This window comes from Agelaius phoeniceus, chromosome 15 (genome assembly GCF_051311805.1).
Source record: "Agelaius phoeniceus isolate bAgePho1 chromosome 15, bAgePho1.hap1, whole genome shotgun sequence".
Classification (NCBI taxonomy): Eukaryota; Metazoa; Chordata; class Aves; order Passeriformes; family Icteridae; genus Agelaius; species Agelaius phoeniceus.
In genome coordinates this window covers 6,677,215-6,697,284 of record NC_135279.1, presented here as the reverse complement: position 1 = coordinate 6,697,284, position 20,070 = coordinate 6,677,215, and the positions used below count along the sequence as shown (strand labels likewise).

Genomic DNA, 20,070 nt, shown 5'->3' with positions numbered 1-20,070 from the left:
GGGGCCGCGCGGCGGAAGCGGAAGTGGCGTCTCTCCGGCGCGGCACGCGGGCCGCGCCATGGCCGCCGACGGCGGCGGCGGGCGGGAGCTGCTCGCCCTCATCCACCAGCACCTGCTCCGCGGCGGCTTCGCGCGGGCCGCCCGGGAGCTGCAGGCGCAGAGCGGGCAGGTAACGGGCGGCCGGGCCCGGGCCGCGGGAGAGGCAGCGGGGACGCGGTCCCGGAGCGCGGGCCTCGGCGGGGCCGCACGGCCCGGTCCCGGTTCGCGCCCTCACCGACCACCGGCAGCGCCACGTGGGTGCCGGGCGCGCCGCGGGCCCTCGGTTCCACGGCGGTCTGCAGGTCCGTGCTGGACCCACGTGGTGTCCCGGCACCCAGCGGGCGCTCCCGGTGGCCGCGGGCCGGGCCGGCCCCGAACCGGCTGGGGAGAACGCTGGCAGCCCGCCCGGTAGAGGCTCCGGTAGCGGGGGACTGCTGCTCCCCGAACACGTGCGGCTCCAGGAGAGGTCTCCGGGGAAACACGCGGCCCTGGGTGCCGCGGGGCGGGGAGTGGGAGGGATTCACCGGGAGGTGTGTGCCGGGAGCGCGGTCCCGTTTTCGGGGGAAGGTTGGATGGGCCCTGCGGTCACTGTTCTGTCTGGTGGGCACATCCCGAAACTGGGATTGGGCCGTGCTTGACTGGTGTTCGCTCTGCTTTCACAGAAATTGCTCCCTTCCCTCTCGACCTCTCTCGAGGACATCTTTACCCACTGGGAAAAGTAAGTCACAGGAGGGAATGAGTATCAAATAGATGGCAGACTGTGCTGACGTCTAGGCTGCATGGCATGAGTGATTTCTATTTGTTGGAATTCCACGTTGTCAGAGGATTTCTGGTGATAACTGTCCACGGTAGAATTCTCTCCTAACCTTTGGTTTCACAGCAATTCGTTTCACGTATTCAGGATTATGCTTGGAGATAAGTTGTTATTTTATTTTTGAGCACCTGATGCTGTTTGTGCTGGTTGATGCTGCAGTGTTGTGGAGCTCAGAGTCATGCTTTACTGTAAGAAATCTATTCCAGTTCTGTTTCACTTTCTTTTTAAAGCCACGTGCTTTGCAGGATTATTGACCCGAGAACAGAGGAGTTGAGCAGGTGCTGAAATGCCAGAGCTCTTGCACGGACTTAAACCTTGGCATAGATCACAGATGCTGTGACTCAGAGGAAATCTCTTGGTTTCAGCCTGTCCTTTCAAGTCCTTACACGTTCCAAACGCCTTCCTGCACCCTTACCCCCCTTTGAAGGTCTGCAGGAGGGAGCCTTCCCATCTGTGATGTTTGCACCCACCCTGTGCCTTGGTTGGATGTTGAATGCTGCTGTGGCAGCCTCAGTGCTGGGTTATCTGGGAATCTGTGGGGTTAGGAGCTCTGGACTGAGGATCTTCTTAGCATGGCTGTGTCAGCAGCCTGGGGAAGAGTTTTTTTCAAAGGTGTTTTCAGCTCAGTGCCTCGTGCCTTGCTCTGGTCCTCCATACCTGAACAGGAGAAAGGCTGGATGTCGATGAGGATGTAGCAGCATAGAAATGGGTTTGCAGTTCCTCCCTCTCACAGTTTGTTGCTCTCCTGGGTGCTGATGGTGACCTTCCCTCGTGCTGGTTATCCTGCCTGCTGCAGCAAACCCTCCCAGACACTCTTGCTTTTAAACTTAAGGGGCAACAGGGCATTTGCATCAGGTTTGATTCCTCTTTCTTCCCCCTTCTGTCCTAATCCTGCCCCACAAAGACATCTGTCTGTTATTCCTGGTCTGCCTGGTTGGGAGCGAAAGTGAGGGATGTGTTGGCCAGTATCTATCCTGGAGTGCTCCTGTGGGTGAGCTGTCTTTATCACATCCTGTTGCTTCATGGGCTTTTAGCCCAAAAATGTTCTTCCTTACCCTGTGGCTCTTGCCCTTCTCACCAAGGCCACCCCTGGTGCTGTTCTCCAGAAACTCTTCCAGACTGAAGAGCCTGAAGCTGAGATTTGCAGTTCCACAAGTGACCTCCCTCCAGAGCTGCATTTACACTTGGAGGATGCAGAGAGGGGTTGAAAGGGTGCCTGGGAGCTGGGGAAAGCTGGACCAGCCCAGCCCTAGGAGCAGCCTGAGCCCTGCAGGCCTCAGATATTCCAGAATGCCACAGGGACAGTGCCAGCAGACACCATTTCTTCCCCTCACAGGGTATCCCTGAGTTCCTGGTCACTCACAACAAATTCTCACATCACTCTGTGCTGTGCTGTCAGCTGCCACTGGATCGGAATGGTGTTGCAGGATGAGAGCTACCTTGTTGCTTTATTAAAAGATTATTGGAGTAGTTACAGGACTTTCTAAGGGCAAACGTGCCTTTGGCTTAGCCTGCTTGCACAAAACTTGCTGTTACAGCTGTGCTGCCAGAACACTCTGACACCAAGCACAGCCTTTACTCATCAGATTGTTAAACTAATCCTGTTTTTAAAACAGATGAACAAATAAAATGGGCTAAACAGAAGTGAGGATATTTGCTTCTGATAACTGTGTGTCCCAGGGCTTAGAAGCATTGCCTGTGTGAGTCACACCAGCATGTTCCCAGTATTACCCTTGTAATAAAGCAAATGTGTTATCTTTAGTTCTCAAATGAAAACATGGGTAACTTTAGCCACATCATCTCTCCTGCTACAGGTAGGATTTAGAGCCTGGAGAAATCTTTCTCCAGCTTAATGTTTGAACCCAATTGAGCAGCTTAAGTGTTTAATACTTATGTGTCCTTTTCCTCCTCTTTTACTAACACATCTTCTGTAGGTCCAGCCACTTCCTTTCTTAAACTTCTCTGCAACCTGACTTTCCTTTTGACTTGGGAGCCCAAGTTCAAATGGCTTTTGTACCCTTTAGATTGGCTTCTCCTGGCCCTGTGGAATGCCAAGACCTGGTATTTTGGGGTTATCTGCCCTAACCCTGAGGCTACACTTACTCTGAGGCTGTAGCCCCTGGAGAAAGAATTTGTTCTGTAGGATGCCTTCTATCGAGCACCAGCCTGACTCTGTATGTTTTTATTTCTCTGCTAAAGTAAGAAGGAGTCTGCCTAGGGCACAGAAAAATCATCTAGGTTCTGTATTTACCTGAATGTTGCAGGAATATGTTGCTCTTGAAAGTTTACTGTATTTCCCACCCCCCTTAGGAATTCCTCTGTAGAGAAATTACACTGCCTATTCTTAGGCTGGAGCCTGATCTGAGAGTAAATGAATAATTATATTCTAATTTGTTCAAGATATTTTTTCCCCATTTTGACACCTATTGTCTTCCCTCAGAACTCCACCAAATTCCAAGAGAAGAAATGTGAGTGATGAGGAGGCAGCAATCCCAGAAAAGATCAGAGTTCCTGATCCCGTGAGCAGCTCTGAGAGCTCAGAGAAAGAAGAGGATGAGAAAGAGAAGGCAAAAGCTGCAAATGGTAGGAGCCTTTCATCCCCCTGGAGCTGACAGGGTAGGGCTGGAGACTTGTGTAGGAACAGCCCAGCTTGCTTGGCTGGAGAAAATGCTTGTAAAGTGATGGCTATTTATTTGTGCTCATAGAAAAATAGGACAACTAATTTAGCATCCCCTTCTCATGTGGAGTTTCTGAGGAGCACAGATGTCTGCTGAGGCTAGAAAAAACCTGTTATGATTCATTGGGGAGGGATGGGTGTTGTGCTGGGTGATGAAGCTTTGGGAACCTCTTTCTGCCCACTATGGAGCACCTCCTAGTTGGTCCCAGGTGTGTGTTGGGCCAGCAAAGGCAGGTCTGTTTCATGGATCAGGGAAGGTCTTGATTGTTAGTCTGGAATGCCAGTGCCCTCTGTCTGAAGTGGGGATAGATCTTGGGTGCAGCTGATGTGGGAGGTGTTGGCTTGCAGAGTCTAACAAAAACTTGTGTCTGATACATTTTGGCAGATCAGTCTGATCTGCTGTATACCAGCCTTTAGAAAAGTGCAGATCTTGACAGATTCCCTGTCTTGGTGGCTGGGAGAGGGATGGGGTGGAGGAGCAAAGTCCTTGCCTGTCCTGGGGACAGCAGTGGTGGTGGTCTTGGGTCAGGTGTGCAGATGGGACCCTGCCCTGCTGCTGGGGCCCTCCTGCAAACCAGAGACCGTGTTGGTGTGAGAAACACACTGACACAGCTGCTCTGTGGCTCTCTCCTGTGCAGCAGCCAGCCTTCCTCTGGCCACGAACTCGGTAGTCAATATAGAAAGCAGTGAGGAAGATGAGTCCTCATCAGAAGAGGAGGATCTGGCTGGGAAAGGTGCAGTGACGGTAAGGCAACGTCAAGGCTGGTGGTACTCTGAGGCCAGGACTGTCCCATGCTCCTCAGCATGTGTAGAATTGTGTCCTGGGGTGGAAATCATGTTTAAATGACCCTCCTCTGCTGCCATAAGCCTTTTCTTAGACATCTGTCCCCCAAACACTGCCCTGAAGAGCTCTATGGCTTACCTTGCTGCCACATTACTGTTGCAGGTACATTATCTCCAGTTTAGCTCCCCATCTGTGTTTAGCCTTCTAAGTTCCTTTATTTCCCATAGGTGACAGCAGCTGTGGTGGGTGGCAAAGCTGCCAACTGCCTGCATTCCCCTCCCAAGGCTGCTGCCCCAGCAGGCAGAGCAGAGGCGCTCTCTGCTGCTGACAGAACTGTGCTCTCCAACAAGCAGCAGCCCAATGCCCCAGCTGCAGCTCCATCCCCAGCCAAGGCCCAGAAACTGCCTGGTCCTGGAAAGCCTGGACATGCCACAGCAGCTGTGGCCAAAGTAGGACAAAGCAAAGCACCAGTACCAACCAAAGCACCAGAAAGTTCCAGCAGCAGCAGCGGCTCCTCATCCGAGAGCGAGGAGGAAGAGGAGACACCGACTGCAAAGGCCCCAGCCCCCAAAGCTGGTAAGGAGCCTGCAGGGTGGTGTAGATGTGTGTGAGCTCCAGCTCTGCTGCAAATTGGATCAGAGACGTGCCTTCAGCTTGTTCCTTTCAGCTCCCTTGCTGGAAAGCTGAGAGTGATGCTTGTTCCTTGGGGAGGCTGCTAGAACATTGCAAAGCAGCCAGCTCTGGAGCTCCGTGGGATGAGCGCAGCGTGCTTGCTCCCATTTCAAGCAGCAGATCCTGTGCTAAGATGTCTGGCAGCACCCAGCACGTACCCAGGGGTTGGGGCTAACAGTGTAGCATGTCCGGAGGAGGTGCAGTACTAATGCTGCTGATACTTTCAGCTTTATGGAAAGGCCCTCCAGTGTTTTCTCTTTATTCCCAATTGCAAAGTGATTCGTTTTGGGGTTTGAAATCTTCAGGGAAATCTTTAAATGCTTTGAAGTGTGTCTGTGTGTGTTGGAGGAGGAGGGTGAGAAATAGATCATTAAAGTTCTGGAAATGATCCTCCTCTTGGCTCTTATCCAGAGGAGGCCCAGCCAGGCTGGGTGCCCCTGCAGGGAGCTGTGTTTGGCTGGGCAGCACCCCATAGGGTCAGAGGGTGGCCAGGCAGCATTTCCCATCTCTGCCTGCACTCAAGGAGAGGTGTTTGTGGGTCAGCATTTGTCTGGAGAAGCTGTTCCCAGCAGCCTATTGATGTTTTCAGCAAGGCTAGGTCCCCTTCCCTGCAAATCCCCTTAGCCCTCTCTGTGGCTTGTTTTGCTTCCCTGACTTCAAAAGCCACATTAGCATCACACTCTGGGGGCCCAGAGCAGGCAGCAGCTGTGACATCTCCTCGTTGTGTTTCAGAGCCGGCAGCTGGGGCTGAGAGCAGCAGTGAGGAATCAAGTGAGGACACATCCTCTGAGGAGGAGCTGGTAATTCCAGCCATCCAGGTAACCTCTCCAGCACGGATTCTTTGTCCCTAGGAAATCACTTCCCTTCTTTTGAAGAAGAGAGGAAATGCTGCAGTGCTGTATTCTGACAGCATCCCTTACCTTGGGTGTTTGAGATCCCCAAGACCAGAGCATATACCATGTGGCTGAGAGCCCCACTAAACCCTGCCAACACCAACCATTCTATTCCAGTTTTTTCTAGTGCCTGAGGCTGAGGGAGATCCTTGGATCTGTAGGAGGTGATTAGTATGCAATTTGATGGATATAGTCAGGCAGTCCATGGAGAAAATGACTTGCTTCAGATAAGCCACGGCTCATGGGTCTGGAAAAGCCTGTCCTGGTCAAAATTAGCAATGTAGCTGGCTTTAAAACAGATTCCTTGCAGTTAGAGCTTTCAACTATTTTCTTCTAAGGTGTTACCTGATTCTCCTGTTCCCTTTTGTTCCCCCTGTTCCCAGGCCAAGCCAGCTGTGAAAACAGTGCGGTCTAATGCAGCACCTGTGAAAAGTGCACCTGCTGCTTCAGTGTCCCTGAAGAAGAATGCAGTGAAACAAACAGCCCTGGCAGCAGGCCAGGCCAAACCAACATCAACAGCAGCTCCCAGGGCTGCACAGCCCAGTGACACAGCAGAGAGCAGCAGCTCCTCAGACAGTGAAGATGAACGTCCATTGGTAACCCAAGTGCCTGTCTCTGAGATCCTCCCTCTCCTTGCATGCCTCTCAGGGCTAGGAGCTGCAGTGAAAAGAAAATTTTGTAAATGCATGTAGTGTGTAGCAAAGTCATGTTGGAGGTGGGAGGAAGGAGGCATGAGTTGTTAAAAGGCACCTCCGTGTCTTTGCTCTGAGCTTTAATCAACCCATTGTGCCTTTCTTAGAAAAACCCATCAGTACCTTTAAAAGAAAGAAAAACCCAGTGATTCTTTTCCCACCTGAAGAGGCAAATTAGCATGGTGGAATTTGCTTCTCAGGTATAAATTGCAATAAATAGTGTCTAATTTGTCAAACTAGTGCAGCTCAGCTTCCCTACTGTGGAGATTGCAAAGTGCTGCCTTGTACCTCACTGGGGGGGATTGGTAGTAGCAGCAGACTGATGAAGAAAGCCAGATGAAAGAATTCCTTGTGTTCTGCCAGTCACTAATCTTCCTTCAGGGTTTGCCTTTCTGGGGGGGCTCTGAAATTTCTTCCCTTGATTATCTGAGCAAATTAATTATACTGCTGTGGGATTTGCCTTATTTCACTCTGTTCATGTCTTGTCCAGACAAAGCCACCTCCAAAATCCTCCCAGGCCGTCCTATCTCCAGTGAAACCTACAGCAGCAGCATCACTGTCTGTCAAAGCAACTCCAGTAAAAACACTTCCAGTGTCCCAAGGGAAGGCAGCACCAAAACCAACAGTGCCCAAACAGGTTAAAACCTCACTGGGAAAGACTGCTGCTCCCACAAAGCCTGCTGAAAGTAAAAAGCAAGCAGACAGCTCTGCCTCATCAGCCACTGAAGAGGAGGACCTCCCTGTGCCCATCAGCCAGAAGGTAGGTGCTGCATTCAGCCCAGTGCCAAGGCATGGAGTATACAAGACAAGGGTTTATCCCTTAAATGCTGCCACTGATCTTGAAACACCAGGAGTATCTCGTTTCTCACTCCCCCAGAGCAGAAGATCTTTCTAGTTGGGGGCAAGTACAGCCTCACTCTTCTCACACAGGTGTACCAGAGGAGGTGGGAGGCAAATGGTTTGATGCCAGCTATTCACTCGTGCCCCTCTGGAGTGGCCTTGTGTGCAGGGTCATAGGTATCTTGGTCTTGGCTCTCCTGTGGGGTTTGTTCAGAGTTCTCAAACCAAAGGAGAAGGACTGGGAGCTCACAATGGACTCAGGTGGCTAAATTCAAAGGGATGCAAATCCCTTCCTGAGAGCATCCCTAGGCACATTGTACTGAAACCTTCTGCCTCAAGTCTGAGCTGCAGGGGCCTTCAGAAAGTGCCCTGAAAGCAGTCTTCAGGAGATGCAGCCTTACTGTCTGCAAGGGAGGAAGGGAAGCTGGGGGTAGAGCCTCACGTGTCCTTGCAGGGAGGCTCTTTGTCAACACGTCCTTTGACTATTGACAGGCAGGAGCCAGCAAGGCTCTGCATTTTTGTCTTCATAGCCTTGGTCTGCTAAGGTGGGTGGAGGGGGATGTTTCTCTCACAGTTGGCTCTGTGCTGCTCTCTTCCTGCATGATTGATTATATGTGAAGATTCAGCTCTAGGTGACAGGAGCAGCTATTTAATAGCTGTGCCATGAGGTCCCACTGTAAAACCATAGAGAATTGTCCACTTCAGCAGGATTTATGTGCTGGGGTAGGTTTGTGTCCTCCGGTTTGGTTCTGTGAAGCTTTCAACAGCAAGTTTTACCTGCTGATTTAACCACTTCAGCATCTTCCCTCTTGCAAACTGACATGTACCCCTCCACAGCCAGAGTGAGCAAGGAAGAGCTTGTCATGGAGGGAGCTCTATTTTTGCTATACAGGCTGTTCCTTCCCTTGTTAGTAGCCTACAGGCAGGGACCACGAGTGAAGCCTGAAGATAAACCATTGGGCTTAGCTGTGTCCACAGTCCTGTCCTCCCAGTCAAACTCTTCTTAGCTCATTCCTCACCATCTGCTACTTGGGCATATGCTAACCACTGACTTACTGTATCCTGCAACTTCCTCTGGCTTCTGTGCAAGATCCAAACAGATACAGAGCGTTGGAAGCTGCTTCATCTTTCCCTGTGGGGGTGGATTAGCACAATTAAAATGAACATCATGCCTAAATTGAACTGCTTAATTGGTATGTTTACCCCTGAAGACTCAGGAATATTTAGTCAAAGAAGTTGACAAGGTGTTTGCATATTTTGGGGGGACAGGGTAGTGATGGGGGACAGTCTGATCTTAAAGATGCTGTGAGCTGCTTTTCTTTTGGAACTGCTAATTTTGCTCTGCTGCTTCTTTCCTGAGTGTTTTGAGCCAAAGGTGGCACTTGAGCCCTCTATAGACAGGCTTTGGCTTCTGTTTACAAGGAGTGGGTGTGAGGTACACGTGCATCCATGTGTTGGGAACCCGTGTCTTCCTTGAGCATCCCAGGAAAACCCGCGTGGGTTGTGCTGACAGAAGTTGTGCCAGCAACTTTTAATCTTGGACTGCAGGCTGCGTGGGGAGAGGCCAAGTCTCCCAAGAGACAGAGGGTCTCTTTTCCTCCTTGAATGCTGTTCCCTCTCCTGTGCAGGTGGCAGTTGCCCCTTGGCTGGGCTGTGGCACAGCTGAGGTGCTGCTCCCAGTGCTGGTACAGGCAGTGCTCACACAGGCAGTGCTGGAGTGTGATTTTACAACGTGCTGGGCACACGTGGCTCAGTGTTGTTCCTCCTCTTGTCATGCAGCGCTGCAGGATGCAAATGGACCCAGCGAGTGGCAGATGGGTTGTGCGGGAGCTGAGTCATCACACTCACTGAGCCACAGGCAGCTCCTGCTTTGGGGGCTGGAGAGGGAGCAGGAAAAATGATTTCCTCTTGAGTTATTTTCCTCCTCTCTGAGTTACTTCAGTACCTGTGACTCTCAAGCTGTGAGGAGCTCTCTGCCTGGTTTACCTGCTCCCTGGATGTAACTTGGCTGTGCTGTTGGCCAGATCCCACCTGAGACTGTCATCCATTTGATGTGGATGGATGGACCTTGGCTGCCTTCCAGGAAGTTCTGAGGCTGTGTAAACCTTATGGTGGTTTCTGTTATGTTCTTTCTGTGTGTGATGATGCCCCTGCATGGCAGCTCTTTCCCACTCCATTGCTAAGTTAGAAAATGGAGCAGCCCTGTGCTGTGCATCCACATAGAGGGAGAGGCTAGACCATTGCTATGAAGCACTTAAAACTCAGTGGGCTCTAATCTTGGGAAGCTCTTCCCTTGCACAGCAGTGTTTAGAACAGCAGAGAGGAGTTAGCACGTTCAGAGCAGTGTGTGTGAATTCTTCTGACTGCTTCAAGTACTTGTGTCTCTTCAGCATTGCAAAGCTGGCCTCTCTCCTGGAGATTGTGACTCACTGGTATCAAAACAAAACAGAGAAGTGAGGTTTGCGGTCCCCCCTTCTCAAGCACTTGTGGAGGTTTCTGTTTCTCTAAAGCAGATTCAAAATGTGCTTGGCTCGTTCAGAGAGCTGTTCTGTAATGGGATAAACATGCAGATGCTGTTGTCTGTTTAGTGTTTGGCTTGGAGATGATAAACAGTGCCCCAATGGCAGCCCATGGCAGGGCTGTGCCAGGAAGCTCAGTGGGATTGGTCCTCCCAAAAGGCTACGCTGGTGCTCTCTGCTGTGGGGGTATCACTGCATTAGCAGCATAGCAGGGATGGTGCAGCTGGGCAGGAATCTCTCATGGAGCACCAAAGCAAGCTGGCATCACATGCAGGGTGCACAGGGCCTCCCTGCCCTGGCAAACACTGTGTACTCCTTGGCAGAGCAGCCCGGAGATGAGCCATGAGTGGAGTGAATGAGCGGGTGCAGAGCACTGCCAGCCTGGGGAATTTCTGCAGGAGGGGACATTCCCAGACCATTCCACAAGCACTTCCTCTGCTCTGCCACCACTGACCTTCAGTGTGCAGGAGGGGGATCTGCAGTGCTTGGAGAGGAGTCAGGAAGAGAGAGAGTCTCACCTGGCAGTTGTGTATGTGGGGCACAGGTGACTGTGGCTTCCTGGTGCTGACACAACAGGAAAAGTGGCTTGTGGTCTTTCCTGGAGCATCTGAGTGTTGACAGGTGCTGCAGAAAGACACAGCCCAAGTGAGTGTCAGAGGTGTTTTGTTGTCTGGAGATTTCTAAATTCTTAGACCTGTTGACAAATCAGCTTCCAAGTTGAGTTGCTCTGTCTCTGCCTGCCCTGTGTTCCAACCCTTGTGTCAGCCCTGTGTCTACACTGAGCTCTCCAGCAGCTCTGGGCTGTAGCTGCTCCAGTGCTGTGTCTGAATCTTGCAAGTGTGATGGCCCAAGGCTTCCCAACTCCTACTGATTCCCTGAACTGTGGCTAGGTTGTGCTGAAATGGCTTCCTTGGAGTGGGAGTCTTGGGGTTGCAGTGCTTCTCCTGTCCTCAGCCAGTGTCTCTGTCTCAAGAAAGAATTGCTTTTAGAAGCTTATATGTACTATTAGCCTGTGTGCTCGTGTAAAATGTGCTTGGGCTTTCTGTCAGAAGGAAATTGCTAAATTCAGAGGGATCTATCTACAGCAGCTCAGCCCAGGCAGTGGCCGAAGCCCTTTCACTCATAACACACCAAGGATGGTGAGAATGTTAGTAACAGCTCTGTTAGGGTAAAACAAAACCCAACCTGAGCTGAAACTGCATTTAAACTCCTGAACAACACCTGTACTAATACTGCATTTCTGGGCCTGTGTTTCTTTTTTGTTAAGAGGTTATCAGACCAGCCCAGGCCTATTCCCAACCTGAGCCAGGCTGCTAAAGCTGGGCAGCCTGAAAAAGCAGTGGTCAGCACCTTGAAAAGCCAGGTTTCAGAAAGTGGGAGCAGTGACTCATCTGACAGTGAAGAGGAGTCTCCTGCAGCCCAGGGACAGCCTTCACCAGCTGGTAAGTTGCCTGGTAGTAGCCAGGATCCCTCACCTGTATCTTTATGGGTTTCATACTCTCCCCTGCACATGGAGCAGCTCCTGCTCTTGATAGCCCCAGAGAGCAACTCTTTCTCACAGTGACAACCTCTTACACTTTTCCTGCAGTGAAAACCAATGCTGTGCCCCAACCAACAAACGTGAAAAAGGCACCAACTTCAGCACCAGCCACAGCCCCTCCAGCTGTGGACAGCAGTGAGGATTCCAGTGAGGAGTCAGATTCAGAGGATGAAATAGTCCCTCCTTCCCAGGTGAGGAGCTTGGGCTGTAGTGCTGCACTCTCAGGAGGTCTCAGGAGTTGGGAGGTGGTGGTTGTGCACATGGTGAGCAGTGCAGAGCAGCCTCCCCTTGGCTGCATTAGGTTTCCTTGGCCGTGTCCGTGGGTCTGGCTGACCCCAGCTCTGGGTGCACATCTCAGCCACAGCAATCCTGCAGTGTGTGAGAGCAGTGGAGAGTGTGTGTGCTCTGACAGGAACGTGAGTAGACACACAAGCCCAGGCTTTCCCTGGGACTCTGTCCCCTCTGCTCTACTCCAGGAATTTGGGCTGAAAAAGCAGCCAAATCCTTACAGGAAGAGTTTTTCCATGACCTGTGTAGTAGCTCCAAGGCAACCCATTGCCTGGTTCCTCACAGACCTCTGAAGTTCTTTGCTTTTCTTTTCCACAAGCCTTGGGAGGATGGCAGGATCTGCCGTGAGGGTAGCACAGCAGTCCTGCTGCCTTTTAGCTGGAGAGAAGGGAAGGTGACCCCATATCTGTGCTGAGAGCACCCCTGAGTGTCATGGAGCTGATCCCAGCTGTCCCACTGGAGTCTCTTTGTGTCCCCATGCCAGTCCTGCAAAGCTGTGGCTGAGCTCCCTGGGGTCAGAGCTGCCTTGGTGTGAAGCTGTCCTGGGGGTGTCTGCACTTGTGCTGCAGTTTGAGCCCAAGAAACCACATTAAAAAACCCACTGACTGAGGAACATGGCTGCTGTTCCACATGATGGTGGCCTGGCTGGTGTTCTGAGCCCAGGGCTTGGTGGCCAAGCTCACTTCATACCCCACACGTGCCTTTGCTGGGAGGGGGACATTATGAGCACTCAGGAAACCCTTTCCCATGTTGGCCTGAGGCTGTAGCTGGTGGAAAGGCTGTCTCCCTCCAGCTGATGGGCAGGCAGCCATCCTGAGCTCTCCTTGAGTACAGCATGTTTACATTACTGAGATTTTATACAATCATGCAGTTGCTGTAACTTGAGCTTTGTGTGAGAGGGCCGAGAGCTCGCGTTGGGCTGCAGGGCGAGCGGGGCCTGCTCCTTCCCAAGGCAGACGATGTGTGGGGGAAATGTCAGCCCACAAAGGCCCAGCTTGTCACACATCTGCAGGGGGAGAGCTGCTCACACAGCCTCGTCAGTAACACAAACCAGGAGGCTGAGTGCTCCCCTGTGGCTCCTTCTCCCTCTTCTACTGGCATTTGTGTCATGGTCCTGTCCTCAGTGCCCGGTTTCCATGCCCCTGGCCTTTCTATTTTTAACCCCTCTTATGGTAAGTTTGATGGGAGGTTTTAAATGTGAGGCAACAAAATTGCTCTTGTTAATTTGACCCCTAATCTGTCTTTTGGCTTGTGGACCTGGAGGCAGATTTTCCCTGTGGTTGGTGTCTTTGTTCATCTTTGTTGCCAATTAACTCTTGCTGTGTGATTTTTAGAGTGTAAAAGACATCAGGGAGTCCAAGTGCCCGCTCTGCAAAGGTTTACAGCTGCAGACTTGCTGGTGCTGCAGTGGGTAGGGATACACAGCCTGCAAGCACAGCACATTTCCCCTGCCTGCCCTCAGGGTAGGTGCCTTTGGGGCACTGAGCTAATGCTTTTGGCACTTCTGGGGTGCTGGCCCTCATTTCTGCTCCTGGCTGTGCCAGAGGCCTTGCTCAGAGGCTCATGGAAGGCAGAACTGGTTTGTAAAGGAGAGAATTAAAAAACAAAAGGTCTTGGTGCTGTGCTGAAAATGATGGAAAGGCTTTAGAGTTGGTGCTGGATTGGTGTATGCCTCTGTATCTTTTCCCTCCAAGTTTGCTCTGTCCTGAATTTCTTTCTCATCTCTTTTAGAGTCTGTCCCAGCAGAATGTCAAAGTAACTGCAGTTTCGAGCATGATGGCTGCAAAGGCAAATGCCAGCCTGCCTTCAGGGAAGAAGACAAAGACCCCTGCTGTCCCTGCAGTGAGCAGAGTGTCTGAGAGCTCAAACACTGATGAGCACAACATGCTGCCAGGAAAGGTAATGATGGAGGAGACCAAGGTGGGGAGCTTTCCTGGGGAGAGGGAGAAGATGGCTCTGCCTGGGGCTGGTGCCACATCCCCAGCTGAGGGAAGTGTTCATGAAGCCAGGAGAGAGGGCTGCCCTATCCTGACCACAATGATCCTGCTGTGAGATGAGGCAGAGGAGCAGAGGGCAGCTCTGGTACCTTTGCTGTTCCTGGCTCCCAGCTGGCTGGCTGCTTCTTTCCTTTTGTGATAGCAGCTGTCTGCTTGGCTTGGGCTGACTGTGATACCAACTGGAGCAGTACAGCTGAAGAAGGGCCAAGATGTTTCAAGCCCATGTACTCTGGGCTGCTGCTTGTAGTTCATGGATGTGGGCAGTTACTTATTCCTCCTTCCAGATCTATTTCATCTCCCTCTCCCTAGGTCCCTGCTGCTTCTAGCCAAAAGCAAACGGTTCCAGTGGGAAAAGCTGCTCCTGCCAGCACTGCCATCCCTGGAAGTTCCACTGCCAAGGCAAAGCAGCCAGTCCTGCAGCCAGGACAGGACACCCACCCAAGCCAGGCTGTGCCACCCACTCATGCAGAGGACACCTCAGACAGCAGCATTTCCTCCGACACTGACGAGGAGGAGGCACCCAAGGAGCCTTCCAAACCTGGTCAGTTTTCAGAAGATGCTCTCGGTGCTGCTGGGATGGGGACAGCCTTTTGTTACCCCATGGCAGGTTGGCAGTGGTTGGAGAGGCATTCCTCCTCTCTAGCCTGGCAGAGCACTCCCCCTTTTTTGGAGGCAGAAGAGATTTTGGTGGCAGTGCCTGTGCTGGGAAGGTGAGCTCAGCCCCAGGCAGCAGTGGTTTAACAGGAGGAATTCTGCTCTTCCAGCAGGCTCCCTACAGAAACCAGGAGGGACCCAGCCAGCCCACAGCTCCTCCTCAGAGTCCAGTGAGGAGGAGGAGGATGCAGCATCACAGGTATGGTATTGAGCAGGCTGGATCCTCTCTGGTCTTGCAGCTGGCTCCTAAATAGGACTGAGAGCCTCAATTCTCATCCATAGCAGAGGGGGTGCTGGGTGGATTTGCCAGCAGATTGGTGGGGGTTCCCCAGTGCAGTGGTGTGAGCAAGACCTTTTGGCAGAGAGAGAGAGAGAAGCTTTTGAACCTGGAATGCTTCCCCAGGCAGCCAGGCCTTGGGTCCAGGGTTCATGGTGCCTTCCTTGGAGGTAGAGACAGCAGGATATGGTGCCTTGCAAGGGTTAAACCAGAACTGGTGCACAGTGCCAATAGCAGCAGGGATTTTTTCCCCCCACTTTAGTTTGTAACTTAAGCCATGTCCAAGCCATGAAATTGCCTTTGTCAGTAACGTGCAGGGCGTGCAGCACATCTGCAGTGCATTAAGTGTGCGTGGGTGATGGCCAGGAGCCTCCCCCAGCCTGCCTGCCTTGCTGGGTGAGAACAAAGGAGAACCTCTGGCTCAGCTGGTGTCTGTCAGTGCTGGCCCCTCTCCTGGTAGTCCTGGGCTCTCAGAGCTGGCTCCACAGGTGGCCAAAGGTGGGCCCTTCACTTGAAGCATGAGGATAATAGCAGCAGAGACAGAGCTGCATGTCTGGTGTGTGGGAGGCTGCCCTGCTGTGACTCCTCAGTGTGTCTGTGCTGTTTCAGTCCCTCCTCACAGGCTACCCAGTCCTCTCCAAGACCCCAGTAACACCCCATGCACCAAAGACGGTTCTCCCCCAGCCTGGGGGTGAGGTGGGGCCAGGGAAGGCAGCTGTGAGTGCTGCAAACTCCCTCACCAAGGGCTCCCTGAAAGCAGCCATGGCCAACAGCTCAAGCAGTGACAGCAGTGACTCTGACACAGATGACAACCAGGTGGCTGCAAACCACAAAGCAGGTGGGTCTCCTTTGGCAAGGTTGGGAATTTGCTTGGCCCTGGAGCAAAGCTGTGCTGGCACAGGGGGGTGGCACTGGGGAGGGTGGGCCCTGTTCCCAGTGTGTCTTTGCCGTGGAACCCCAGCATGGAGCTCTGCTGCCGTCTGCTGGCTTCCCTGGCCACAGCACAGCCTTCACCCTCAGCAGCCTGCTTGTGCTGGCTGCCTCCAAGGCTCAGTGCCTTTGCCTCTTCCAAGATGTGCTTTAACCACATTAATGAACAGGAGCAGGTAGGGCTCTCCCTGGAGCCAGTGCACGCTGCATTGCTGGCTTCTGTGGAGGGCTCAGACACTGCCTGAAGAACATCTGCTGCACAGTGCTGGTATTCAAACCTCCCCTTGGGCTGTGTGGGCTCTGCTGCACGTCTGGAGAGCAGAGGAGGGAAAGCAAGTGAGAAGACTTGTGGAGAAACAGAATGTCCCACCCTTTCCCTGGTTTGTTGGCAAATTGTAAAACTTGGAGCTGAAAGCTGCTTCTGCTCTGGTGTGACCCTGGCACCTTCAGATGAACTCTGGCCCACTCCAGAAGGTCAGATGGGTCTGTTGGTCCCTTGGGCACATCATGAAATTGTGCAAAGGGCTGTTGAGGAAGTCAGAACTATCTATATAGAGGCTCAAGAGGTCCCAGGGGCTCTGGGCTTGGCCACTGGTGGTGATTGCAGGAGGCAGTGTGGGGGCCCCCACCACCTTGGGAAGTCCCCAGCTCTCTGGGGATGGTGTCCTGGGGAAGGACTGCTCCATCTATGCTCACCCATCTCGTCAAACAGCCAAAGCTCTTGTGGCTGTTGTCACCCACTTCAGGCTGAGGCATCTTTCTCTGATTCCGCTACAGATGCCAACAAGTTTAGCTTTTTTTGGGAGAAGAACAGGATGCTCCTCTTCAAATGCATATTTCTATCCTCCTGTGACTAGTCTGTGTCATGAATGCTCCCTGAGTTTCCCTGTTTTTGTCTGTTTCTGCAGAAAACAACCCCCCTTCAGGGCAGGGAGCTACAGAAGCCTCCAACAAAGAGAAGGTGGCAGGAAAAACAGAGCCAGGTCATGCCAGCCTCAAAGCTTCCTCACTGAAGAAAACCCTGGCCATGAAAGAGAACAATGTTGGGGCAACAGGGGTGCAAGTGACCCCAGCATCATCACATGCCCTGCCCTCCGTCCCACAGCCACAGCAGCCAAGCTCAGGGAGTGAAACTGAGGTCACCACTGCTGCTGAAGTCCCTGCAGTGCAGACAGCAGAGGGCTCGCAAGTGAAGAAGAAGAAGAAAAAGGAGAAAAAGGAGAAAAAAGAAAAGGAGAAAAAGGAGAAAAAAGAAAAGGAGAAAAAGAAACCATCCTCCACAGCAGACAAGGCTGTGAAAACATCCAAGAGCAAAGACAAAGAGAACAAGAAGCAGAAAACGTCTCAGAAGCGGAAGCTGACGGGAGAGGATGGGGCTGTGGGGCAGCCCAAGGAGAAGAAACGGAAAGGGCAGGCTGATGAAGAAGTACCCAAAAAGAAAAAGAAGAAAGTAGATGGTGACCTGGAGAAGGTGGCAGGCAGCAAGGAAAAGAAAAAATCAGCTAAAAGTAAGCATCTACACTTGGGGCCTAGTTTGCAATAGGTTCTTGCAGCTGATGTACTTTCAGCCTCTGGTACAGGGCCTTGCAAATAGCACCCACTGTCCCACTGGCTTCCTGCTTGGCTGCTTTCCTCATGGAATCAGTCATGTGGCTTGAAAAAGGTCTTTCAAGATCATCAAGTCCAACCATGAACCCAGGCCCATCCCCAAACCATGTCCCCACATACCATATCTACACATCTTTTAAATGCCTCCAAGGTTAGTGACCACACTGCTGCCCTGGACAGCCTGTTCCAGTGTTTTAACAACCCTTTTAGTGAAGAATTTTTTCCTAATATTCAACTTAAACTTGCCCTGGTGCAATTTGAGGCTATTTCCTCTTATCCTGTCACTTCTGCCCCTTCTACAGCTTGTTCTGTAGTGGCTTACTCTCTGCCCTAATCCAAAGGCCAGGTTTTTTCTTTACAGTGCAGCCTGTATTTGCAAATCAGAGCTGGTTTTGTGCTGGTAGAAAGAAAAGAAAAAAAAAGAAAGAAAAAGAAAAATAGGGAGGGGGGATGTGAATTGGCTGAGCCAGGTCTGATGGTGTTTCTGTTCTGCTGAAACACAGCCCTTATTTTTGGAGGAGCCAGACTTGTCTATTGGCGCCTGTGTGAGCTGTTTAACAGGGATGAGTGGAGCCTGCTGAGCAGTTGTGCTGAGCTGAACCTCGTGTCCATCCTGTGTCAGCAGCTCCCCTGGCTCTCATTTCTGCCATGTGCCCATCTACTCCAGCCCTGAAGCAGTTCCTTGGAGCAGGTGGGCAGCAGGAGGGGGAAAGAAGGAAATTCTGTATAATTCCACCCATGTGTGTGCACAGATGGTGGGATCAAGCTGCTCTGGCTCAGGGGTATTAGGGAAACATCCCTGGGTGCAGCTGCCTGTGGGTAGGGCTCTGCCTTCACCCAATTCCTGCTCTGGAAATCTTGCTCAGGTCTGCATGTGATTGAAATCTTAACTGGAAATGCTCCTACCAGTCTGTGCTCCTTCTCAGAGGCTGACAATACCAGAGTCCCTCTCTTAGTTGGCTTTTCTTTCCCACTCCTAGAAAAAAAGGCTGGAAAGGAAAAGAAGAGCAAAAAAGCATCTTTGGAAGGGGTGCCTGTGGCAGATGGCTCTGCTGAGGTTCACAAGAAGAAGAAGAAGGTATGTGTCACACCCTGGGCTGTGGTGCTCACCCCAGCAGGAGAAGGAAGAGAGCCATGTCCTGGTCTTGCTGGCAGTGCAGGGAAGCCCTCAGTTCACTGTGGCCAGTCTGGAGGCACCCTGACCTTTGGCTGGGGTTAGAGTGACTCAAAGGGCTTGTTCCTGTATTGCTGCCCTAGGAGATTCCTCTCCCTGGAATGCTCAAACCCAGAGACCCTTTTGGTGGCAAAGGACTTATTAGTCCTGTCCAAGGAGCAAGTGCTGCTCTCCAGCTGTCTGCTCATCTCATTCTCAGCAGAAGCTGGAGTTCCTGAGGCCTTGGTAGACTTCTGCATCCCATCCCAAGGGCTTGAGGGGTGTCAGAGGGAGACTACAGGATGTTCCTTGTGGTGGCTGCCACCTCTACAGGGACATGTCCGTGAAGCCTCTCTGGCTTTGCTGGGTCCTTCGTGTCTGTGGTGCAAATGATGCTGATGTATCTTCTCCCCTTTCCATTTTAGAAGAAGAAAGGAGCTGATCCTGAAGGATTGTGAGAAGGTACATGGCCTGTGGGGACGGCCATTGGCACCCTGAGCGGCGTAACCTTGGCCACATTCAGAACTCCTGGGCCAGATTTGGGAAGACAAAAAGAGCCCTCTGAGAGCTCCCTGAGCCAGCCTGGCCTTGGATCAGAGGGCCAGGGAGTGGAGCAGTGTGAGGAATGTCGTGCAGCCATGTGCTGGCTGCTCTGGATGTGTCTGACCTCAACTCTGTAGCTGCTGAGATGTCCAGCCTGGGTGTTGCTGACCTCTGTCACCAGCAGAGATGAGTGGCCTCTGGCAGTGTCTGTCTGTCCCTGCTGACCCCCTGTTCCAGGGAGCTTGGAAAAGTGATGGGATTAGATGGTGATGTTGTTGCCACCTGCAAGTGGACCAGATGCCTTTGCCCATGCTCTGCTCAGCTGTAAGGCTGCTCTCCTCCTCCCCATCCCTAACTTTTAACTCCTCTCCCCAAAGGTACCGCATTCCTGTGATTAAAGATTTATGGGTGAAGATCAAACAGAAGAGAGGAAAAGGAAGCTCACCTGGAGAATTCCAACTTTTTTTTTTTTAAATAGTAATTTATAATTTCTTTTAACTGTGACTTTTAGAACAGTTGTGTAACTTTCTGCCTCCTCCTGCCCTGCTGAGGCTCAGAGATGTGTTTATAGTCCCTCCAAATGGAATGGAAGTGGAGGAGGCAGTTTGAGCAGAGCAGAGCATAAACTGCTTTTCCCCTTGTTGACACCCAGCCATCCCTTCTCTTACCACAGAGCTATATTTTTGAGGAAAACTTTTACCTTTTTTTCCCCTCCTCCTGTGACTTGTGGTGTCAGTCCTTTTGCTACTACAAAGAAAGCTCTCGGGTTTCCTTTTTATTCTAACACTGACAGTGGTGATTATCATGTCCCTGGAGTTGCACTGAACAGTTGTGTCCAGCAGCTGTTCTCAGCCAAGGCAGAGTTGGTTTTTGTGTTGTTTTTTTATGAAATACAAAATAAAAAACAACAAACAGATTTTTCTTCAGCTGGTTTCAGGGGAGGCCAAGGCTGGCTGGCTCTGGAGGGTGTTATGGGTGGGAGAGCAGAGCCCAGGGTCTGCCTGTCTGGGGCAGGAGGACCCCAGGGTCCCAATGAAATCAAACAAGGGATGGGATAAGGAACACAGCCAGTCCTGGGTGGAGACACAGCTGTCCAAGTGCCTGCAGAGATTTTTTATTATCTCTTTTTTGTTAAGTTTCATTTCTTTAT

General features: G+C 51.8%; 1 protein-coding gene across 5 annotated transcripts; it reads left to right on the top strand.

Annotated features, from left to right (window-relative positions):
• Positions 1–11: 11 nt before the first annotated feature.
• On the top strand, positions 12–19,836 carry TCOF1 (treacle ribosome biogenesis factor 1). 5 transcript variants are annotated; one of them, XM_077186253.1, is made up of 18 exons: positions 12–169; positions 702–757; positions 3,294–3,436; positions 4,169–4,275; positions 4,542–4,890; positions 5,719–5,804; positions 6,263–6,475; positions 7,062–7,331; positions 11,198–11,372; positions 11,519–11,661; positions 13,490–13,657; positions 14,065–14,296; positions 14,520–14,608; positions 15,296–15,524; positions 16,525–17,124; positions 18,205–18,302; positions 18,806–18,839; positions 19,298–19,836. In XM_077186253.1, the coding sequence occupies exons 1-17, from the start codon at positions 59–61 to the stop codon at positions 18,833–18,835; spliced, it is 3,099 nt and encodes a 1,032-aa protein (XP_077042368.1). In that variant the 5' UTR covers positions 12–58; the 3' UTR covers positions 18,836–18,839; positions 19,298–19,836. The 5 variants fall into 5 exon arrangements, with proteins under 5 accessions (XP_077042368.1, XP_054498750.2, XP_077042366.1 ...); XM_054642775.2 differs by having other exon boundaries at positions 18,803–18,839; XM_077186251.1 differs by having other exon boundaries at positions 14,523–14,608; positions 18,803–19,836.
• The last annotated feature ends 234 nt before the right edge of the window (positions 19,837–20,070 follow it).

Excerpts from the sequence above, each read along its gene's own strand:
- TCOF1 (XM_054642775.2), top strand. The coding sequence starts at position 59 with ATGGCCGCCGACGGCGGCGGCGGGCGGGAGCTGCTCGCCCTCATCCAC. Across the intron at positions 758-3,293 it reads ATCTTTACCCACTGGGAAAA|AACTCCACCAAATTCCAAGA; the intron begins GTAAGTCACAGG and ends GTCTTCCCTCAG. Across the intron at positions 5,805-6,262 it reads TGGTAATTCCAGCCATCCAG|GCCAAGCCAGCTGTGAAAAC; the intron begins GTAACCTCTCCA and ends CCCTGTTCCCAG.